The sequence below is a fragment of the Sceloporus undulatus genome, chromosome 5, assembly GCF_019175285.1.
Source record: "Sceloporus undulatus isolate JIND9_A2432 ecotype Alabama chromosome 5, SceUnd_v1.1, whole genome shotgun sequence".
Classification (NCBI taxonomy): domain Eukaryota; kingdom Metazoa; phylum Chordata; class Lepidosauria; order Squamata; family Phrynosomatidae; genus Sceloporus; species Sceloporus undulatus.
Genome location: NC_056526.1, coordinates 117182996 through 117202843, shown reverse-complemented (window position 1 = coordinate 117202843; position 19848 = coordinate 117182996). Strand labels below are relative to the sequence as shown.

The window sequence follows — 19848 nt, the reverse complement described above, 5'->3', positions numbered from 1 at the left end:
GCTGTAATATTAGAGAAATGTTTCTTATATTTTAAGCATGTAGAATTTTTCAATATTTTCTGTTTATTTTAAGAACAAATTAATTTTCTATAACTGACCATTTCAGTATATTTTAGTCAGGTTCCAAGTAAATAGCTCCACATGATCAGCAAGTGAGCTTTGGACTTTATGGGACAGGATCATCATGCTGCTTTGCAAACTTCTTTGAAAACTTGAGATAACAGAGAATCAGTTAATGATCTGGCTTGAAAGAAAAGAATAAGATTCTGTCCACAACAAAGCCTAAAGTACTGTTTAGATAAGAGTATTATGCAATAGAATGATGAAATGGTTTGTTGCTGTTACACCATGTCGAAGTTTTTCAAAGATGGTCAAAATTATTGTGTTCTAATTGATGCTATAATATGGCAAGCTTGTAAGAATATATCAAGATACAGGTCCTTTTGGATTTATGTTCTTTATCACTGTTTGAACAAAACAGTTTGAGTACAGCAGTAGGGTTGCAGTAATGGAGAGTACAACAAAATTGTAAAACCTTAGCAATAGTGAGTTATGGTAGCAGCATTTCCTGACATGCTCAGAACTGTTGTGTTTTAACAGACAGTGGGCATTATGAATTGCTGAGCTGGGGGAATTTCTATAGCAAAGAGTAGATGGATTGTGAGAGAGAGGAGAGAGTTTTTGAAAACAGATTGCTTTGGTGAATAGACCTTGTCCTGGTTGCAATAACTAGAACTTACCACATGTACTGTTACCATCATGTTGGGTTTCTCCACATCCTAGGAAATGTGGAGAAAGAGCATGAAGACAGTGCATGAATCACTATCATCCTGCTTTAAGTACCGTATATACTTGACTATAAGTCAACCTCATGTATAACTCAAGAGCAGGTTTTGGGGCTAAAATTATGGATTTTAATATGACCCATGGATAGGTCGAGGGTAATACTTAGGGGCATATAATGAAAGATCTAAAAGATGAAGCAAAGGAAAGCAATGCCAAAGAATTTATAAAATTCCACGAGGCATAACTGGTTATTCTCACACTAAAGGCTGGATGGATAAGAGAGTAAAGCAAGGTGAGTGCTTCCAGGACAAATTACACTTTTGCCTTTCATCAGGGGATAATTCCTGTTTTTAAATGAGAGTTAAGGTCCAATACTTACATTGGCCCGTGATAAGTCAACTAAGTTTTTTGAGGTCAATTTTTTTTACTTAAATCTGTAGATTTATATACAGTAGGCCTCCTGATCCTAGTCCAATAGGTACCATCATAGTGTAGCTTTTACTGAAAATAAGAGCTGTGGTATGAGTATGCATGAATAAATTCAGTAGTTTCTAATACAGCCAGGACTGGAGTAACTTTTCCTGGGGATGCTATTCACCCATGACATTCCTGAAGAGAGTGATGTGCTGTGGCTCTAAGGCAAGAATGAGGAAAGTGTGGCTCATGTGTATTCCCTGACCCTTTTTGCAGCTTCCAGAGCCACTCAGTCCTCCAGTTGTAAAGAAAAGAAAAGTAGGCATCTTTCTACTTCGAAAATCCTCCAAAGTATTTCCTGGAATGTTGGATTTCTTGTGAGGAAAAATCTTATCCAAAAAAACTCCCCTAAACTGGCCTGAAAAAGAGGTTGTATAAAACAGACTTCCAGAAGCATTTTCAGATGATGTTGGGTCAAAAATGCAGGATGCAAATTGATTCCTGTGGCAGTTGCCCACTCATGCAGGAAAATTGACATAATACTAACGGGGGGAAATTTTGGGGGTCATCAGAGACTTAAAAGCCTATTTTGAGGTTTAAAGCAAAACTCCAGGGCCTGAATTGTATAGACATGATACTTGCATATTTCAGTTTTATTTTGACAAGGTATTATGTAATAGTTATTCTTCCTTTTTCAATTTATAGAGCAATGATGGAGAGGAACGTTTAGCTGTTGTAAGGCTTTTAGCTAAGCTGTTTGGTTCTAAAGATTCTGACCTTGCAACACAAAACCGTCCTCTTTGGCAGTGTTTTCTAGGCCGGTAAGATAACATACAAATGTATATTTAGTTATGTTAGTCTCAGAAGCAGCTCTTTTCATACTAGTTCTTCTCTTTCCTTAAAAAAAGTCTTGTGTAATATTTGATTTCACTATGGCAGGACATATTTGCTACTTAGCAGTAGACCAAGTTCTGTTTTAAGAAAAGAAAGTATGAAGTTTTCATAACATGTTTGAGCCAAAATGTTGTGCTTTTTTAAAATGTCATTGTGTTAGTAGTAATTTTGATGAGAAATAATACGCCTTCTTTTACATGATAACTGTTTTTGGTTCTTTGAAATGGTAACTGTGTACAATATATATCATAGCATTTGTGGTGTTTTGGTTGTTACGTAGGCTAAGTAATTATTTTTGACTCCTCAATTTGTTCTGTAGGCATTACACATATAACTATTTGAGTGCAACTTTGCCTAATTTTTATATATTATATTTAAATTGCAAATATTAGCATGCTTAATGTTCTATTATTTATTTTAGAGTTTATGTTCCGTTCCGATGTGGCTTATTCACAATGTGCTTTACTCTTAAGAATGCATTTTATTTATTTAAAATAACATTAAATAAAAAATAATTATGAATTAATATCTTTCCCTCACTCAGATTTAATGATATCCATGTTCCCGTAAGATTAGAAAGCGTGAAATTTGCAAGTCATTGTTTAATGAACCATCCAGATTTAGCAAAAGACCTCACTGGTAAGATCTGTTATCTCCTATGTTAGAATAATTAAACAAAGGGTATATCATAGTAGTACTATGTAACATGGTAGTTCAGGTACATAATGTAGTAGAACGAATATAATTATGAAAACCTTAATATGTAACTTGATTAGTCTGTTCTTCAGCTGAAAGATTAAAAATAAAATTCAAGGCAAATTTTCCTATCAAGAGTAGGAGTTGATGTGGTATTATCCATTGCTGAAGATTTAATAAATGAATAAATTGTTCTGAAACTGGAAGCCCAGAATGTACTGAATCTTTCAATAGTTCGTGTTTTCCTTCCTTTCCTTTTTCTTTGAAATAGAGTACTTAAAAGTTAGATCACATGATCCGGAAGAAGCCATTCGACATGATGTCATTGTTACAATAATAACTGCTGGCAAGAGAGACCTCTCTTTGGTCAATGACCAGCTACTAGGCTTTGTCAGAGAGAGAACGCTGGACAAGAGGGTAAGATGAACAGACCATAATCTTAAATTCTTTTTTTTTAACCTAAATGAAATTGAGTCATGTAATTTTGTGATGCTGCACATGTTCCTTCAAGTAGTAGCCTTTCAACTTTGAAGATCCCTTGTTAATTGTGGGATTCTTAGAATGATGCAACAGTGGCACACCCTTCTTTGATTCTGTGCATTGAATTAAAAATTGATCCCGCTGTCACCACACTTTTTCCAAGGAAAAGCAGGTCTAGATTAGTTTTGTCATTTATTTCCTCTAGTGTTATTTCCCCTTTATAATATTTTAATTTTTAAGAGGCTTATGAACTCAATTTGGCCAAAATTATAACAGTATATTATTGTTCTTAAGACATTTTGACTTTTGCCCTGTCAGGCTTTTGTGATGGAGAACTAAAATGTCTTTGGACCTATTTTTATTTTATCTAGCATTTTAATATTCCAGTTAACATAAATAATAACCATAATGGTGATTCTTCTGTTTTAATTTGTGTCCTAAAAGTTTCATTCATGTTCTAGACTGGTGGTTCTTAACCTGTGGTCCATGGACCATAGCAGTGTCCTCACAGGGAGTCTGCAAAGCTGGTTAGCCCACCTCCTCCCTACAGCAGTATGGCCACGTGAGAGGAGCCAAAGCATAGGCTAGCTGGCTGGCTTGACCAGCACATTGCCTATAATGTGGCTGCTAAGCTGCGGGGAGGAGGCAGGCTGCAACAGAGCAGCAGTGGAGATGACAGCCAGACACCCTTTGCCCTTCTATCTCTCTTTCTCTCCCCTCGTTTAGAGCCGGAAATAGTCCAACTTCCTATCGGAAGTGCTTCAACTTTTTTCCCCCGTTCTTCACTACGGAGCCCTGGTGGCGCAGTAGTTAAATGCCGGTACTGTAGCCACAAGGTTGTGAGTTCAATCCCAGGGCTCCAAGGTTCACTCAGCCTTCCATCCTTTCATAGGTCGGTAAAATGAGTACACAGCTTGTTGGGGGCAATTAGCTTACAGTAAACTACTTAGAGAGTGCTCAGTTCACTGATAAGCGGTATAGAAATGTATATGCTATTGCTGTTGCTTCATCGAGGGGAGGGGACCAAAGGCTGTGCAGGAGGTAGGGAATTTGTATGTGTGTGTGTGGGGGGGGGGGGGGAGAATGAGTGGATTAGTAAGCAAGGAAAGGGCCTGACATCCCTACTCAGCACATATGCCAGCTGCTGGTGGGGAGAAGAGTTATTGAGTTCAAGATGTTCAAGTCCCTGTCTTGACAGTGCTTTGTGATCCCCTGTTTTTGGGGAGCAGAGTTCAATATGCTTCCAACCTTAGAGTGGACCAAACAGCAGGATTCAGAGCCAACCAGCCAGCCTTTAGCTTGGTTCCTGTCACATGGCCTCTCCATTGTTGCTCAGCTGTGCAGCCTGTCTCCTCCCCAGACTGGAGTGGCCATGTGACAGAAGCCGTGGCATTGGCTGGGCCTGTGCATTGGTGTTCAATGCACTCCAGCCGCAAACTGATAGGAAGAAGCAGGAGAAAGGTATTTTCTCCCTAACCATTACCTCTGAGAGAAGGTTGAATGGATGGTATAATTGTTAAGGTCTCAGTTTTCAGATACTTTTATTTATTGATTTATTTGTGTTTTAAATCTTGAGAGTCCGCAGCAAGAAAATATATTTAAAGGAGGTCCCTGTTTTTTTAAATAAAGGTTAACAACCACTGTTGTAGACATTAACATGAAAGATAAAAATATTTGTACTGCAGCTGTTTTTGAGCAAAATAATTACGACATTCAATTTTATTTTATTTTATTTTAAGTGGCGGGTAAGAAAAGAAGCAATGATGGGCCTTGCCCAGCTATATAAGAAATACTGTCTTCATGCGGAAGCTGGAAAAGATGCAGCAGAGAAAGTGAGCTGGATTAAGGATAAACTTTTGCACATATATTATCAGAATAGTATCGATGACAAGTGAGTTAATTTTAAGCCTTTTTTCTAAGATATAATTGTGGAGAACAATAAGCTACATCTGTTCCATCTCCCTTTTTTAGAGAATTATAATTTAGTGAAATTTCTGAAATGGGCAAACTGTGGTTACCCCAACTTAAAACCTGAGAGCAAGTCTGGGATCAAAGCTCACAATGCTCCCGATCCCAATTTGGGGATAAACGATGCATAGTGCTGACTGGTTTACACAGATCAAACATTATGGAAAACTTTAAAGAATCTTAAATCATGTAAAAGGAGAGAGATAAAAGTTTCCTGGTGTCTTAGTTGAGCTGCTGTGTTTTGTATCTGCTGCATGTTTGTCTCCAAATCACCTGTAATATTTTGATAAGATGATGAGATAACTACTTGGAATAAATACATTTCCAGAAATGCACAAAAAGACTGAAAAATCTCCAAACATGCAGTAAATTGCTGAGCTGCTCCCTTTATCCCACTTTCTGGTGCAGGTAACCCATATATAACATAGATTTCTTTTGCACATAAATAGACAGTGATGCAATTTTGGCAGAAATTAGACACAGTAAGAGGGTTTCCTGCCAGAAAAAAAAAAATTCTCCACTCCTGTCTTAAGAGAACCAACCATTAGGCATCCTATTGAGCCTGATCTGAGGAGGTGAGCAAGTCAGCAGCAGTTCTACCTTGTCCTGTCCCTACTCTCCCTTTTTTATTTTGTCTTGCATTTTGGTGTACATACCCTTCAGAGACAGGTCACAACATAAAACACTGTTCCTGCTATTTGGCTTTGGGGTAGATCAGAATGTCTCTGATGTGCTACAGGCCTCCCATTCCAAAGCTGCAATACTGCACATTTCTGTCTGAACCAAGGCCCCCTGAATTCAGTCAGGCTGACTTCAGCAGGTAGAGGGCTGGCCTTCCAACTGCTTGTATTCTGATTTGGAGGAGAAATGTGTCTTAGACTTAGTTATGTTGTGTAATACCTATCTCACGTTGGCTCTGGGACTTGGCATACATTTTCCTAATGCTAGTGGCAGCTGCTACTACTTCAGCCATTTTACATGCTGAGGCCTGGGGACTGGCTCTAGGATATCCCCTGCCCCCCCCCATACACACACACACACACCCGATAACAGGAGGAACATTCAGAGTCAGAGGGTCTGGAGAAGTGCAAGAAAGTGAGCTGTGGGGGCTGCACCACCTCAGTGTCAGAGAGACTCAGACTACAGTTGTCCCTCCTAAGTCATAGATCTGGGATCCGCAGCCTCGAAAATCTGCTATTTTCAATGGGGCACATGCCTTATTCAAGCCTATAGAGCTTGAATATGTGCAAGCCTCCATTTTTGCAGGGTGGTGGTGTCCATAACACACACCCCGTGAAAACGGAGGGGCAACTGTGCTAACATTCACTTGTTCATACCCTCTGTCATATATGCTTTCACATACATAGACATTCAAATGCATTCTGTTGGGCATGGTGCCCTAGAGACTGGATGGAATTGCTCCATGGAGTGCATGGAACTGAGCCAGTCTATCCTTGCTCAATAGCATCCCTTGTCAGAAATGGAACCGTAGACAGCTGATTTAGGTAGAATTCTGCTGTTAAAAAAGTTCATTCTTTTGCATTGGTGTCTTTCAGGTATTTCGATTTTTCAAGGGCCATTTTTCTGTTTAGTGATATGAGAGATGTGTCTTTTTCTAGGGAGGAGCAAAATGTGTGATAAGCTGTGTCTCATTTATTTCTTTACCTTAATAATGGGATTTCATCAAATATTCTTTAAACTAGAAGAGTTGTTTTGTGTATTTTATAGGGAGAATGTATGTAGAAATGAAAGCATGGTCAAACAGGGCACCTGAATTAATGTTTATAATTTGAAAGCTACACACAGTTTAGTAAAAGCAACAAACTCTCAATTTGTTTTCTTTTGCAGATTATTGGTAGAGAAAATCTTTGCCCAGTATCTTGTTCCGCATAACTTGGAAACAGAAGAGAGAATGAAGTGTTTATATTATTTGTATGCTAGCTTAGACCCAAATGCTGTAAAGTGAGTATCCATTCACAAAGTTATTTTTAAATTAATCACAACTGTACCTTATAAAACCAAAGGTTCCTAACCTGGAGTTAGGGAGTTCCTTAACTGTATACAAAAAATTTGACGGGGGTTTGGTTCCAGATCCCCCTGCAGATACCAAAAAATGTGGGACCTTAAGTCCTATTACCGTCAATGGGTGCTGACGATATTGACGATAATGGGACAGGGCCATCTGCAGATGGCTAGCCCATCGATACAGAGGACCACCTGCATTTTAAAATAAAGTAGAAGTGGTTTAGACTTTTCATCAGATTCTCAAAGGGGTATGTGACACCCCTCCCCCAAAGGTTAGGACCCACTGTTTTAAATACTTCTGTATGTAGAATAATCAAACACAAAATACCTTGTAGCTCAGCATTGGTTCTTTGTTGTCTTATTGGGATGAGTCAGTTAGTTCAAGCTAATTTCTTGTACAGTACTGGATATCTAGCAGAATTTAGTAAATGCAGACATTTCAAGATCTCCTCCTTTTGAATTATATCAGATGGTGTTTTGTAAGAAACAGTTGAGTAACTAGCTCAGTGTTACTAGGTTTATGTATATGTGAGGTCAGGAGGAATGTGGATCTGCTTATATGCATAAGTCATTAAAAGAAATGTGTCCTGTCTGGTTGCTGGAAGATGAAGCTAACTGATTATCAAGAGAGGATACACTGTATTCAGCAATATGGAGAGCTTCTTGTGTTTGTGGAATCATACTGGTTTATTGCATTTTAATGATTGTCACTCTTTTTATACCCAGGGCACTGAATGAAATGTGGAAGTGCCAGAACATGCTTAGGAGTCATGTGCGGGAGTTACTAGATTTGCATAAACAACCCACTGTAGGTTTCAGAATAATATGGTTGTCTTGTAATTATTCTTTTTTTTAAAAAAAAATCTAATGTTGTTTTACTTGAGATTTTTCTTAATGTCAGTATTTAGTAATCAGTTTTATAATGGAACATAAAGATGGTAGAGTCTCCAGCTCACATAAATATTTGATGTCATCACTTGATACTGTATGACTTTTTGCTTTAACTTTTGTAATATTCTTGCATGAACAAACTACTAGAAGCACTTAATATATAGTACATTAAGTAATACATGAGCAAAATTTAGTGTCTTCTCTTAGCATTTTTCAGGAAATGCATGGAAAGAAATTGGTATCTGTCTTTCCAGTAGGTTTGCAGTTTGTTTTTGTAAGATAGACAAATACTAACTATTTTGTGACCTAGTTTTTCTGATTCATTTTCTGATAACCATATATGTGTACTTACTTCCAAACTGAAAAGTAGAATGATTGGGAGGGAAGCAGAGCTACAGTATAATTAGAAGCAGCTCAGGCATGCATGCTTCAGGCCAGGTTTTCAATGTGAATGCTCACTCTGAACTTCTCTTTTCAGTCAGAAGCAAACAATGCTGCTATGTTTGGAAAACTGATGACCATAGCAAGTAAGATCTAGCAACCATTATTAGAATTTCAATACAGCTTTAAACACTGCTATTGTAACTTATACTTTCACATTTTAATTCTGTAGAAAATCTTCCTGATCCTGGGAAGGCACAGGACTTTGTGAAAAAGTTTAACCAGGTTCTTGGTGATGATGAGAAGCTTCGTTCTCAGCTTGAGTTATTGATCAGTCCTACATGTTCCTGTAAACAGGCAGATGTTTGTGTGGTAAGAGCTGTTTTATTAGTTTTCAATGTAGATATTACTAAGATGCTTGCAGAGTGTTGCTAGGACTGAGTGTTTGACTTATGGTTTGAATAAAACAGACATGAACAGATGGACATTCCTGTATTCAAGAAGCTGGAATGGCTGCTGTTCTTCCATTAGCAAGCAAAGAATCTTTTTAATTCTGAATTTTAATTTTGAGAACTAGACATGTTTAAAGAAAAGGCTTCAAGAAAGTGCCGAACTATTTAAACTGTACTGGTTTTGAACTTTTTGTTCTTGTTTTAAAGTGCATGTTTTGAATTGAGGTTATTTGTTATTTTTCTTTATACAGAGGGAAATAGCACGAAAACTTGCAAATCCTAAGCAACCAACCAATCCTTTCTTGGAGATGGTAAAATTTCTTTTGGAAAGAATTGCCCCTGTACACATTGACTCTGAAGCCATTAGGTAAGTGCTGTTGCAGGAAGTAGTTTTTGCAATGCAGCTCTTCACCCTTATGTGCCAATAGTACACAGTCAAGGAGTCTGGATAGCTCTCTTCATCAGTTCTTACACAGATTTATTTTGGTTTCATCCACTGAAAAGTTGTTGGAGTTGAAAAAATTCTCTCAATGGCATAGGAGAGTAATCCATATGATCTGGGTGATTTCTGTCTCCACCCAGAATGAGGCAGGAATCATGTGTTACAGTAGACCTAGAAACAGAATCCTTGCCCTCATTCTATTACTCTTTAAAAATCTCCATGGTGCTTTCTTTCCATGGTAGTTTCTGCATGTGTGTCGCTCAAACTAACATTGAAAAAACCTTCAATTTTGGAACTTTCCATTCTGTTCCTTCTTCTGTCATCAGAAATGGACTGCACAAGGGAAAATAATTTCAAACTTAATCAAGACAAGACAGAAATGCTCTTTGTTATTCAAAAGGCAGATCGGGGAATAAGGATTCAGCTTGTGTTAGATGTCATTACAGTCTCAATTGAAGACACAGATTCACCATTTGGGATACTCCTGGAGTGAAGGAGGCCCAGGATTTTGTAGTGTCTAGAAGTATGTTGGCACATTTAAAGCTTGTGTGCCAACTGTTGTTGTATTTGTTGTTCATTTATATAGTGCCATCCATGTACATAGTGCTTTTAAAACATTTATAACTATTTCATTAATAATGTCAAATACTAAAACACAATGCTAAAATACATAAAACCCCACAGAGACACGTGGTGCAGAATAAAACAAAATCATCAGTACAGATAATCAAATATACTAAAGGTACAAAGGATTAATCTAAAATTCCAAAAGTTTTAGAAAACAGAAAAGTTTTCTATTTGGATTTAAAACTGGCGAGGGAAGGAACAGTCCACAACGTTACATAGAGACGATTTCAAGAATGAGGAGCACTAAGAGAAAAAGGATGAAGCCAAGCCAAGGAAGAGAAAACCTTTGGCTGGGTTAGAAGCCTAGAAATTCCCAGAGCACAGATTTTTAACGGCTGGTAAAAAGAGATAAGAGCTGCAAGATAAGGAGGAGCTAGGCTATGCAGGGCCTTGAATGTTAGAATGGTGATTTTCAGATTATAATTTAAATATGCAAAAAGAATATTAATTTGAATATGTATGTAATAAATAAGCCTTGATTCTTCTCACCATTTGAACATGTGTATTTTTAAAAATTTCTTACAGCGCATTAGTAAAGTTGATGAATAAATCAATAGAAGGGACAGCCGATGATGAAGAGGAGGGTGTAAGCCCTGATACAGCTATTCGTTCGGGGCTTGAACTTCTCAAGGTATTCCCTGTAAAGTCAGTAAATTAGAATTACATCTAAATTAGCTGCATTCTAGTCTATTCTGATAAATTTTCTTGCAAAGGAGTCGATTGTTGCTGCTTAAAATTTTAAATTGTTTTTCAAACTCTACTGTTCGATTGGGGGAAAAACAGCTATGGAAAAGACTGACCTCAGTCATCCTTTTAATCTGTTGGTATATTGTTTAAGACAGTGGATTGTGACTGAATGTCATTCTCAACATTAACACAGTAAATTAAATTGTGTGAAGGCAGAGTGGGTTAAGCAGAAGAATCCATAAAGTAGGTGGAGCTTAGTATAATGTCTGGGTAGAAAATATCTGTTTCAAAAATGACCAGAAGCAGGATAAATCAGTTTAGTTTAGGAGTGAAGGAATGGGCTTGCTACATTTTGACAGAGGCAAGAGGCAATCTGAGTGCAGTGAAGGTATTTGAAGCCACACAAACAATGTTAGAACACTGGATGACTGTAACCAGTGTGACTGTGGTAAATGATTTTGGTCTTACCAGCTTTCAAATAGGAAACCTTTGCAAAGGAACAAAGATTGTTTTTAGTTTTGCAGTGAGAGGAATTGCAAACCGTGTTAAGAGATACTGCCTAGTGTAAATCAGATTAGATAATGAGTTACATTTATTCTTAATGATTATTTAGGAGCTTTGCATCTATGAACTGGGTAGGCTGTTGTAGAATGCATGAAATATTTATATCCTGATATACTTCATTTCTTTAGTTTTCTCACTTGTGTATGTGTGTGTTTATATATTAAGTGTGTAAATTTTAATTTATTAATTTAAAAGCTTTCTTAGTTTCAGGAGCCTCTTATTTAAAAGTTCTCTTAGGCCCAAAACAGGCAGGCCGAATACAGCAGCTTTGGGGGCATGGCGGTTAGATGACGCATGCTCCCAACACAGCTGGAAGTCACTCTGAGGCCGCGTGAGGTGGACCGAAGCTGCCAGCAAAAGGTGCTGATGGCTCATTTGGAATTGCTGTGGTGGCCCACTTCACTAGTGGGCTGTCCTGTCACCACAGTCCTGGGCTGATCGGGACTGGTTCAGCCTCTGGTTGTTTCTCTTCACCTGTCTGCTTCGGTTCATAGATTCAGGAGCTGTTTCTTATGTGGCATGGGTTTAGAGAAGCAGAAGCTTCAAAGCCTACTAGTTTCATAATTCTGAGCTTTGAAATAGCTTTGAATGCATTTATAAATATACCATTTTTAAAAATGAAAAACATGAATTTTGAAAATTGTATATATCCTGGCATAATACATAATCACCTACCCCTGGTTGTTATTAAGGTAGAGTACAAGGATTTTGTCTAGCACTGCACAAGCGGACTACTACAGGAAATGTGCAACTGTATACTGAAATTTCTCTGCTTCATGGATAGAGAGCCTTTAATGTGCTTAATGCTAACCCTTCTTTTAAACTAAGCAAGCACATATGGAAAATGTGTGTAGATTTATAGCCTACCATTATGCAGTTATTCAGAATGCTTTCATTAAAATGCCTTTTGGTTTTGATATGTATCCATAGGTTCTGTCTTTCACGCATCCTACCTCGTTCCACTCTGCAGAGACATATGAATCTCTCCTGCAGTGCCTCAGGATGGAAGATGATAAGGTAGCAGAGGCAGCCATTCAGATATTCAGAAACACTGGCCACAAAATAGAAACAGATCTGCCTCAGATAAGATCGTGAGTGCATTTCTCCACATATCAAAAGTGTTGGGGACCCCCCATTTGCTGCAATATTTCAACATATTGCTGCATAATCCTATTTTCTTGCTGATGCAGATATGGACAGTTTTGCTATCTATTATTACATCTCTTAATTTGCGGTTATCATGAGATGATCGGAGTGGACCTGAGTGCACATAACAAATCTTCTTGCTTTTACATTAAAAACATGGCCCTGTGGCCTAGATGGGATAAAAGTGGGAAATTTTATTAAAGTGAGATTACAAGATAAAATTAGGTAAACGTTATGTAATAGTATTTGGCCTTAATAAAAGTGTCATAGACAGCTTTTTAGGAGGAAAAGGAAAGGGTTTTTATTTTATTTTTTTATAGAGGACTGTATGTGCATCTGGATTTTCTGTCTGTCTTCAGCCCTACAGCCCACAAATGTCCTATGTGGAAGCTCTCTGACCCATCTGAATCAGATTTTGTGAAGGGCTGCAGTAGGAAAGGGAAACAGTTACTGAAGAAGCAGTTTTGCTAATAGGAAAATAAAAGAATTAAATGGCTATCACTATATATTTTTTATAAGGAAAGATATTTTATATTTTTATATTTGTTGAATGAGTTCCTGTCTTCAAAATGAGCACTTTTCCAAAGATTAATTTGTTAGGCCATACATTGGTTTATGTCTTAAGATAGTTGGCAGATCATGTTCATGAAATGTGGACTAACAAAAAATTGTGAGAATTGAAGAGAACACAGGATATGGGAGATGGCCAATGGTTTGTGTCAAAGTAACTAATTAGACTGTGTGGTTGGAATCAAATGTTGTACAGTGGTCCCTTCTTTTACACGCAGGATCCGTTCCGGACCCGCCCCCTTGCATAAAAGAAATCCCACGTATGCTTGAGCCCCATTAGAAGTAATGGGGCTAATGCTCGCAGCAGCGCACATGTACCACGGGCGTGTGCACCATTGCCCTTTCCGGCACACAGAATCCTGTTGTTACTGCCCCATCAGCAGTCCTTTGTGCAACCTTAAAAGCTTGCTTGCCATCTAGAACAGGAATTTTTTGGCACCACAGAAGGCTGCACCTGGAGGGGAAAGAGAAGGAAGTCTCACTTCCATTGGCATTGGAAGTCTGAAGTATGCTGTTGGACCTTGTGAACTGAATGCAAGTTGTTTGTAAAAGCAATCAGTCATATAGCAGGCTTCATATTCACTCAGCATGTACAAAGAAAAACAACATGTTGAATTATCTGTTAGAACTTGAGTTGCTGTTAGATATATCATATTTTTTTTCTTGAGAATGAAGAAAAAACCTGATAACAATTGAGAAAATATTAGTGTATGGGGAAAACAGAAAATAATTAACCATGAAGATAAATGCTTAATAGTTAAAAGTTTTGGAAACAATATATAGATAGTAGAAAAACGTATCCTTTTATTTCTGTGGTTTTGAACACACGGTATACGAATGTTGCATTTATCTTTTATACTAGTTAATACTATTTAACGGAAACCATACGTGTTCAGATGAGTTACAGTGTGCTTTATCATCTGAAATCCAGAATTATATCTTTACATACTTTCCGTTTAACTCTTGGAGGACTGGTTAAAATGGCCACAGTAGTGTGTTGCCATGAATACAAACACACATATACATTTATTTAAAAAACCCTGTACAGTGCACCTTTTGTATATGCATCCAGGAAAAAATGTGGGACCTCAAGTACCATTGCTTTTATGGTGGTGCGCTCCCACACACTGTGCTGTGTGTGTGCTGCAGGCCTGCATGTTATTAAAAGTGCTGGGACTTGCCGTCTGTGTCCGCATATTGCGAGCCCACATATGGCATAGGCATGCTGTAATAGTAAATGCTAAATAGTACAGGGATGGGAATTGTGTGATCCATGGCTATATACAATCTTTTGGAGAACAAGTGTAGCCCTTGGGAGCCTTGTAAATCTCCACTCCCCAGGTTTTTTTGACACTGACAAAACTTACACTGGAAGAAGGTTTGGCTAAATGATGCTGTTTTAACAGTGGCTTCATCTACACTACAGAAATAATCTGCATTGACACCTCTTTAACTGTCATGATTCAATGTTATGGACTTCTGGGAAATGTAGTTTATTGTGGCATCAAAGCTCACTGATAGAAAAGGCTAATTGTCTCACAAAATTACAGTTCCCAGAATTTCATAGTACTGAGCCATGGCTGTTAAAGTGGTGTCAACCTGGATTATTTCTGCAGTGTGGACGCAGCCAGCAATTCTCCTCCATTCCCCCCACCCAAGAAGCACCCAGAATTACTTGGACTGGTGTCATATTATCTTTGGTCCCCCCAAATGGTAGAGGCATGATGTGGCTATTTGGAGCTATGGAGGAGGCCAGCTTGGTGTGGTGTAGCCCTTGAAACCTTGGAGTGTGTCCAGTGTTGATTTAGATCTTTCTGTGTATTTGATAGTGGAGATTTAGGCCTCAAATAGACAGCCCAAAAGAGCCACTATTGAGCTGCATTGGGGGCATGGTGATCAGATGACGCATGTCCTGAACGTGGGCAGAAACCACCAAAGAACTGGCCCAAAAAGGAGCGATAAATTATTAGTTCTTTTTGGAATCTGGCTCAGGACCTGGATCAAGGCTGGATGCATATGGCTGCCATGGGCCTAAGACAAACAGTGGTGGCGCAGTCCTTGCGCGGACCTTTTGTGCTGTCTGCTTCGCCCTGTACTGGAAGATGAAAAGAGTATACAGTTGGCCCTCTGTTTTCAGACCCCCCCCCCCCCCGCTTGCATATATTCAAGCCTCATAGGCTTGAATGGGGCACAATTGGCGGCAGTGGAGGTTGCCCCCCCCACCAGTAATCAAGGGCGCAGATCCTAAATCCGCGAGTTAGGAATGACTGTATATGTTTTATATTGCCACTAAATCCACAAATATTCAGGATAATGATTAAATTAGACCGGCACATGTTCAATACTGGAAGATGTATATTGATCTCACAAAAATGTAGTGCCTAAGAAAAGATGGGGGGCAATAAAATCAATGGGTGGTGTATCTAAGTTTTACCTTAACAAAAATGCTGCTGTCTCTCGAATGGTGTGGGATGTGGCGTGGGTGGGGGTCTAAGGCAGAAATGCAGCAGAAATAAGGGTTGCAGATTTTGCAAGAACAGAACTTTTTGTAAGGCACATTCTGTATCTTAGACTTTTTGATGTGTAATAACGCAAGAAAAATAACTGGCTGTCACCCTATCACATTAATTTGGGCGATTGGGTGGGGTTGAAAATGATGTTCATTAACAGTGCATTTGAACTCCTTTTTACACACAAAACTTTTGCTGCAAGTTTAATTTTACAGTTTTATATTCTGTGATGCTGGGGTATTTCTGAAAAGATTGGGCTGACTTCACTGAAATAGTTCAATAATGAGGGTTTTTTTCCTTTCTGTTCATGTGTGTTACATCTGTGCAGAACTCTAATCCCTATTTTACACCAGAAAGCAAAGAGAGGAACACCTCACCAAGCAAAACAAGCTGTCCATTGTATACATGCCATATTTTCAAATAAAGAGGTTCAGCTTGCACAAATCTTTGAGGTAGGTTGCTTTACTTACCTGAAGATTGAGTAACCATTATTGGGCCTTGTGGGAATTACTGTTTGTACAATCCAGGGAGATATAATTGTATAGTAATGAATAAATTTCATTTCACAAAAAGGTAGTATAAACAAGCACTAAGTAGTGTTTTGGTCCTTGGATCATAGAACCATATGTTGGACATGGTCTCATAGGCTATCGGGTTCAACACACTGCTTAGTGCAGGATCACCAGCTAAAGCATCTTCAACAGGCAGCTGTCCAGTCTATTTTTAGAGATGTCCAGAGAATGAGACCCCACCATCTTTCTATGCAATTGGTTCCATTGCCAAACCGTTCTTACTGTCAAGAAGTTCTTTCTAAAGATCAATCAAAATCAACCCCCCTATCTTAAAACCATTACATCTGGTCATACCTTCTGGATCAGCAGAGAAGAATACTACCCCCTTCTCTCTGACAGACCTTGAGGTGTTTAAAGAGTGCAGTCGTGTCACCCCCTCAGTTTTGTCTCCACCAAACTGAACATGCTCAGTTCCTTCAATCTTTCCTCATATGTTTTGTTCTCCATACATCTTATCATACAAGTTGCCCTTCTATGAACCTACTCCACCTTGTCTATATCCTTCTTAAAATGAAGCATTAAAAACAGAATGCAGTACTCTACATAAGACCCGACCAGCGCATAATATAACAGTACTATTACTTACTTCAGATTGGAAACTGTGCTTCTACTAATTCAAGCTAGACTAGCATTTGCCTTCTTTGCTGCAGCATCACATTTCTGATTCATATTCAACTTAGGGTTAACAATAATTACAAGGTCCTTTTCACACGGTCCATGTATCCCCCATCTTATACCTGTGTATTTGGTTTACATTGTCTCTATTGAATTTCAATTTATTAATTTCTGCTCAGTTTTCTAGTTTATATTCTTTAGTGTCCTTTAGAATTCTTTTCTTATCTTCCAATGTGTTCCCCTTCCCAGTTATGTATCATCTGTGAACTTGATAAGGATTCCCTCCATCCCTCCATCAAAATCATTGATATAAATGTTGAAGAATAATATTCCTAGCACAGAATCCTGAGGCACTCAGCTGAAGACTTCCTTTCAGTTTGAAATGCAGCCATTAATAACATTCCACCATTACCTTGGTCATTCTCTTATTTTGAACATATTTGAAACAAACTCTTCTTGTTGATCCCTGCTTCCCTGTCCAATCATAACTACAAGGTGGACTGAACACCAGTACAGGAATTGCCCCCAAGAGTTTTATCTTTAGAATGCTTCACAAATTCATTGCAGAATCATCATCAAGAAACTGATTGTACTCCCCTTTTACCTTGATTTAACTAGCACTCACACTTTATTTCACAGAAGAGCTTTGCAGGATGTTTTGTAGTTCCAAAATTAGCTTTCTTTGTGACCATTGCTCCTGTGTGATTGGGACAATAGTGTGTGTTCAGTCATAGTTTACATGACCTGTGCTCCATCTGTCACCCAGGCAGTTTGATTGGCCAAAGCTAGAGGTAGCCAACTTGAACAGTCCTGGGCAGAAACTCACATACATCCCCATCACCTACTGTGGGTTGTAGTGTGTCCCAAAGTTGCAAAAATGCTGCAAAATTCAAGAAATTAAAATTGGAAGTGACCAGACAGACATTCTATTTTGATTTTTGGTGTGTGGGGTGTGTATATCAGGCTTCTGGCCATCACCATCCATTAGAATGCCAAACAGACATTTCTAAAGGCCTCTAGGAGCAGCAAAATACATTTTCCAAGTTTAAAAAATGATGCATTGTGCATGGGGAGTGTGGACACCAAAAAAGGCTTGGGATGAAATGTGAAACTCAGGGACCTTGCTTTAGCCGTCACTTCTGTAAATTGATTAAAAAACTAAGGAAGGTTCCTGCTTCTACAGGGCTAGAAATGGCACTCTGAATGATAATGTTAATAGCCCATATCATCTCACAATTTCATGTAAGATGTGGGCATTAATAGGAGTCCTGCCATGTTAGTCATTTCATAAGGTTCTGGGGAAGGGTGATCCTACTCTTCGTCCTTCCTCTACAGGAACAGGATAAGTAATAATACACTAAACCTCACCAGGTGCTGGTTAATCCATGAGGTAAAATAACCCCCTACATCAGTGGTGGCGAACCTATGGCATGAGTGCCAGAAGTGGCACTCAGAGCCCTCTCTGTGGGCACACATGCCATCACTTCAGCACAGAATCTGCCAGAGTTTGTTACAAGAAAGTCAGAGGGACATGGCACTTTACAATAAATAAGTTGGTTTTGGGTTGCAGTTTGGGCACTCAGTCTCTAAAACGTTTGCCATCACTGCCCTACATCATAGAATCATATCCAGTCCATCGTGTAGATATTCCCAACATATTGTGTGTGCTTTGTCAGTGATCTTTTGTGTCAGGGCTGTCGAAAAAATTCTGATCTAGCTAAGCAAACAAGACTAGCCATGAATGCACATGTCCCTAGAGACTGCAGTGTTTAGATTCTCCTGAAGCCATTACCACCAGTTTTATCCATGTGCTTATTGGATAGTGGCATGGGCACTGTACCATCAACATCCCCCTTCTGTCTCTCATTCTCAGACCTGGCCTGAACCTTGTACATATGGAAAGCTGAAGCTGTCAGATGATATTAATTATTAATATTTAGTCCAAACTGGGAGGTTGAATAGAGTATATTGCATTTCAGGTTTTGAGATGTATACTTTAAATGTCAGTACACAGTTTTGGAAATAATGGCAGGGTACATACCGCCACTTTGCGGCGCTCTGCCGCCGCCGCCGGCTAGTCCGCGGGGGAGCCGGAGCCTCCACATGGTGCGGCTCCCCTGCGGACTGAAAAAGAAGCTCCAAAATGGAGCTTCTTTTCGAGTCGCATTTGCGACCCGTACGGACGCTCAGCGTCCGATACGCAAAGATGGCGCCGGCCATGTAGAAGGGCCGGCGCCATCTTGTGCGGACGGAGTCCGTACTAGGCCCAGGGGCGTCTATAAGAGACGCCTCTTTTTTAAAATGGAACGTCCTCTGGACGTCCCAAATGCCGGTGAAGAAAGCCCCAATATTTCTTAATTGACAATCCATGTTTTGTTTCTTCTTTTCCAGCCTCTAAGTAGAAGTTTGAATGCTGATGTTCCAGAGCAGCTTATAACTCCACTAGTTTCTTTGGGTCACATTTCCATGTTGGCACCAGATCAGTTTGCATCACCAATGAAATCTGTAGTTGCAAATTTCATTGTAAAAGATCTCCTGATGAATGACAGGGTAGGTTTCAAGGTAATATAATGAGACCATATGGAATGAACTATGCAAACATGAGTGTGAGAAGAAGCAAAATTATTTTAAAATTCTCTTAAGTAACATAGTTGTACATTTTTCTTAGAACTTTTCTGTAAATAAAATCTTGTAAAAATCTTTGCAGTCTACAGGTGAGAAGAATGGGAAGTTGTGGTCACCAGATGAAGAGGTTTCTCCAGAGGTTCTAGCAAAAGTAGGTTAATATTTTCTCTTGGGATGTTAGGTAGACATTTTCTGCAAAATTATTCCTGTACATTCCCTCCCCCCTTCTGATTAGGAACATGATGAAATAATTTGGATCATGCTCATGTTCATTCTGGATTGCTCCTCACCTGACCCAGATTGCACCTCCTCCTGTTCATTTCTCAGCAGCTAGAATGTTTCTGTTTCTTCATACATCTGTGTATGAACTGTGAGTTCTGCTCTAGTAAAGAAGTCTGTATCTCTTTTATCTTTCTTGACCAGTATATTAATCAAGGAGTAAAATATTATTTTTTTAGTCACTAAACAAAAAGAGCACACAGTAGTGGGAGGGGGAACGGAAC

At 38.9% G+C, this 19848-nt stretch overlaps 1 protein-coding gene across 4 annotated transcripts in view; it reads left to right on the top strand.

Annotated features, from left to right (window-relative positions):
- PDS5A (PDS5 cohesin associated factor A) overlaps nt 1–19848 on the top strand; it is a 64034-nt gene that overhangs the window by 24632 nt on the left and 19554 nt on the right. For 2 of the 4 annotated variants that reach the window (XM_042467676.1, XM_042467678.1), the window contains exons 9-22: nt 1906–2021; nt 2639–2733; nt 3062–3207; nt 5010–5161; nt 7087–7200; nt 7990–8071; nt 8633–8681; nt 8768–8907; nt 9239–9354; nt 10582–10687; nt 12238–12398; nt 15862–15985; nt 19112–19282; nt 19428–19496. In XM_042467676.1, coding sequence (XP_042323610.1) covers nt 1906–2021; nt 2639–2733; nt 3062–3207; nt 5010–5161; nt 7087–7200; nt 7990–8071; nt 8633–8681; nt 8768–8907; nt 9239–9354; nt 10582–10687; nt 12238–12398; nt 15862–15985; nt 19112–19282; nt 19428–19496 — 1641 coding nt within the window. Of the gene's footprint in view, nt 1–1905; nt 2022–2638; nt 2734–3061; nt 3208–5009; nt 5162–7086; nt 7201–7989; nt 8072–8632; nt 8682–8767; nt 8908–9238; nt 9355–10581; nt 10688–12237; nt 12399–15861; nt 15986–19111; nt 19283–19427; nt 19497–19848 lie in introns of those variants that run through there. The other 2 variants (XM_042467677.1, XM_042467680.1) reach the window with 2 other exon arrangements.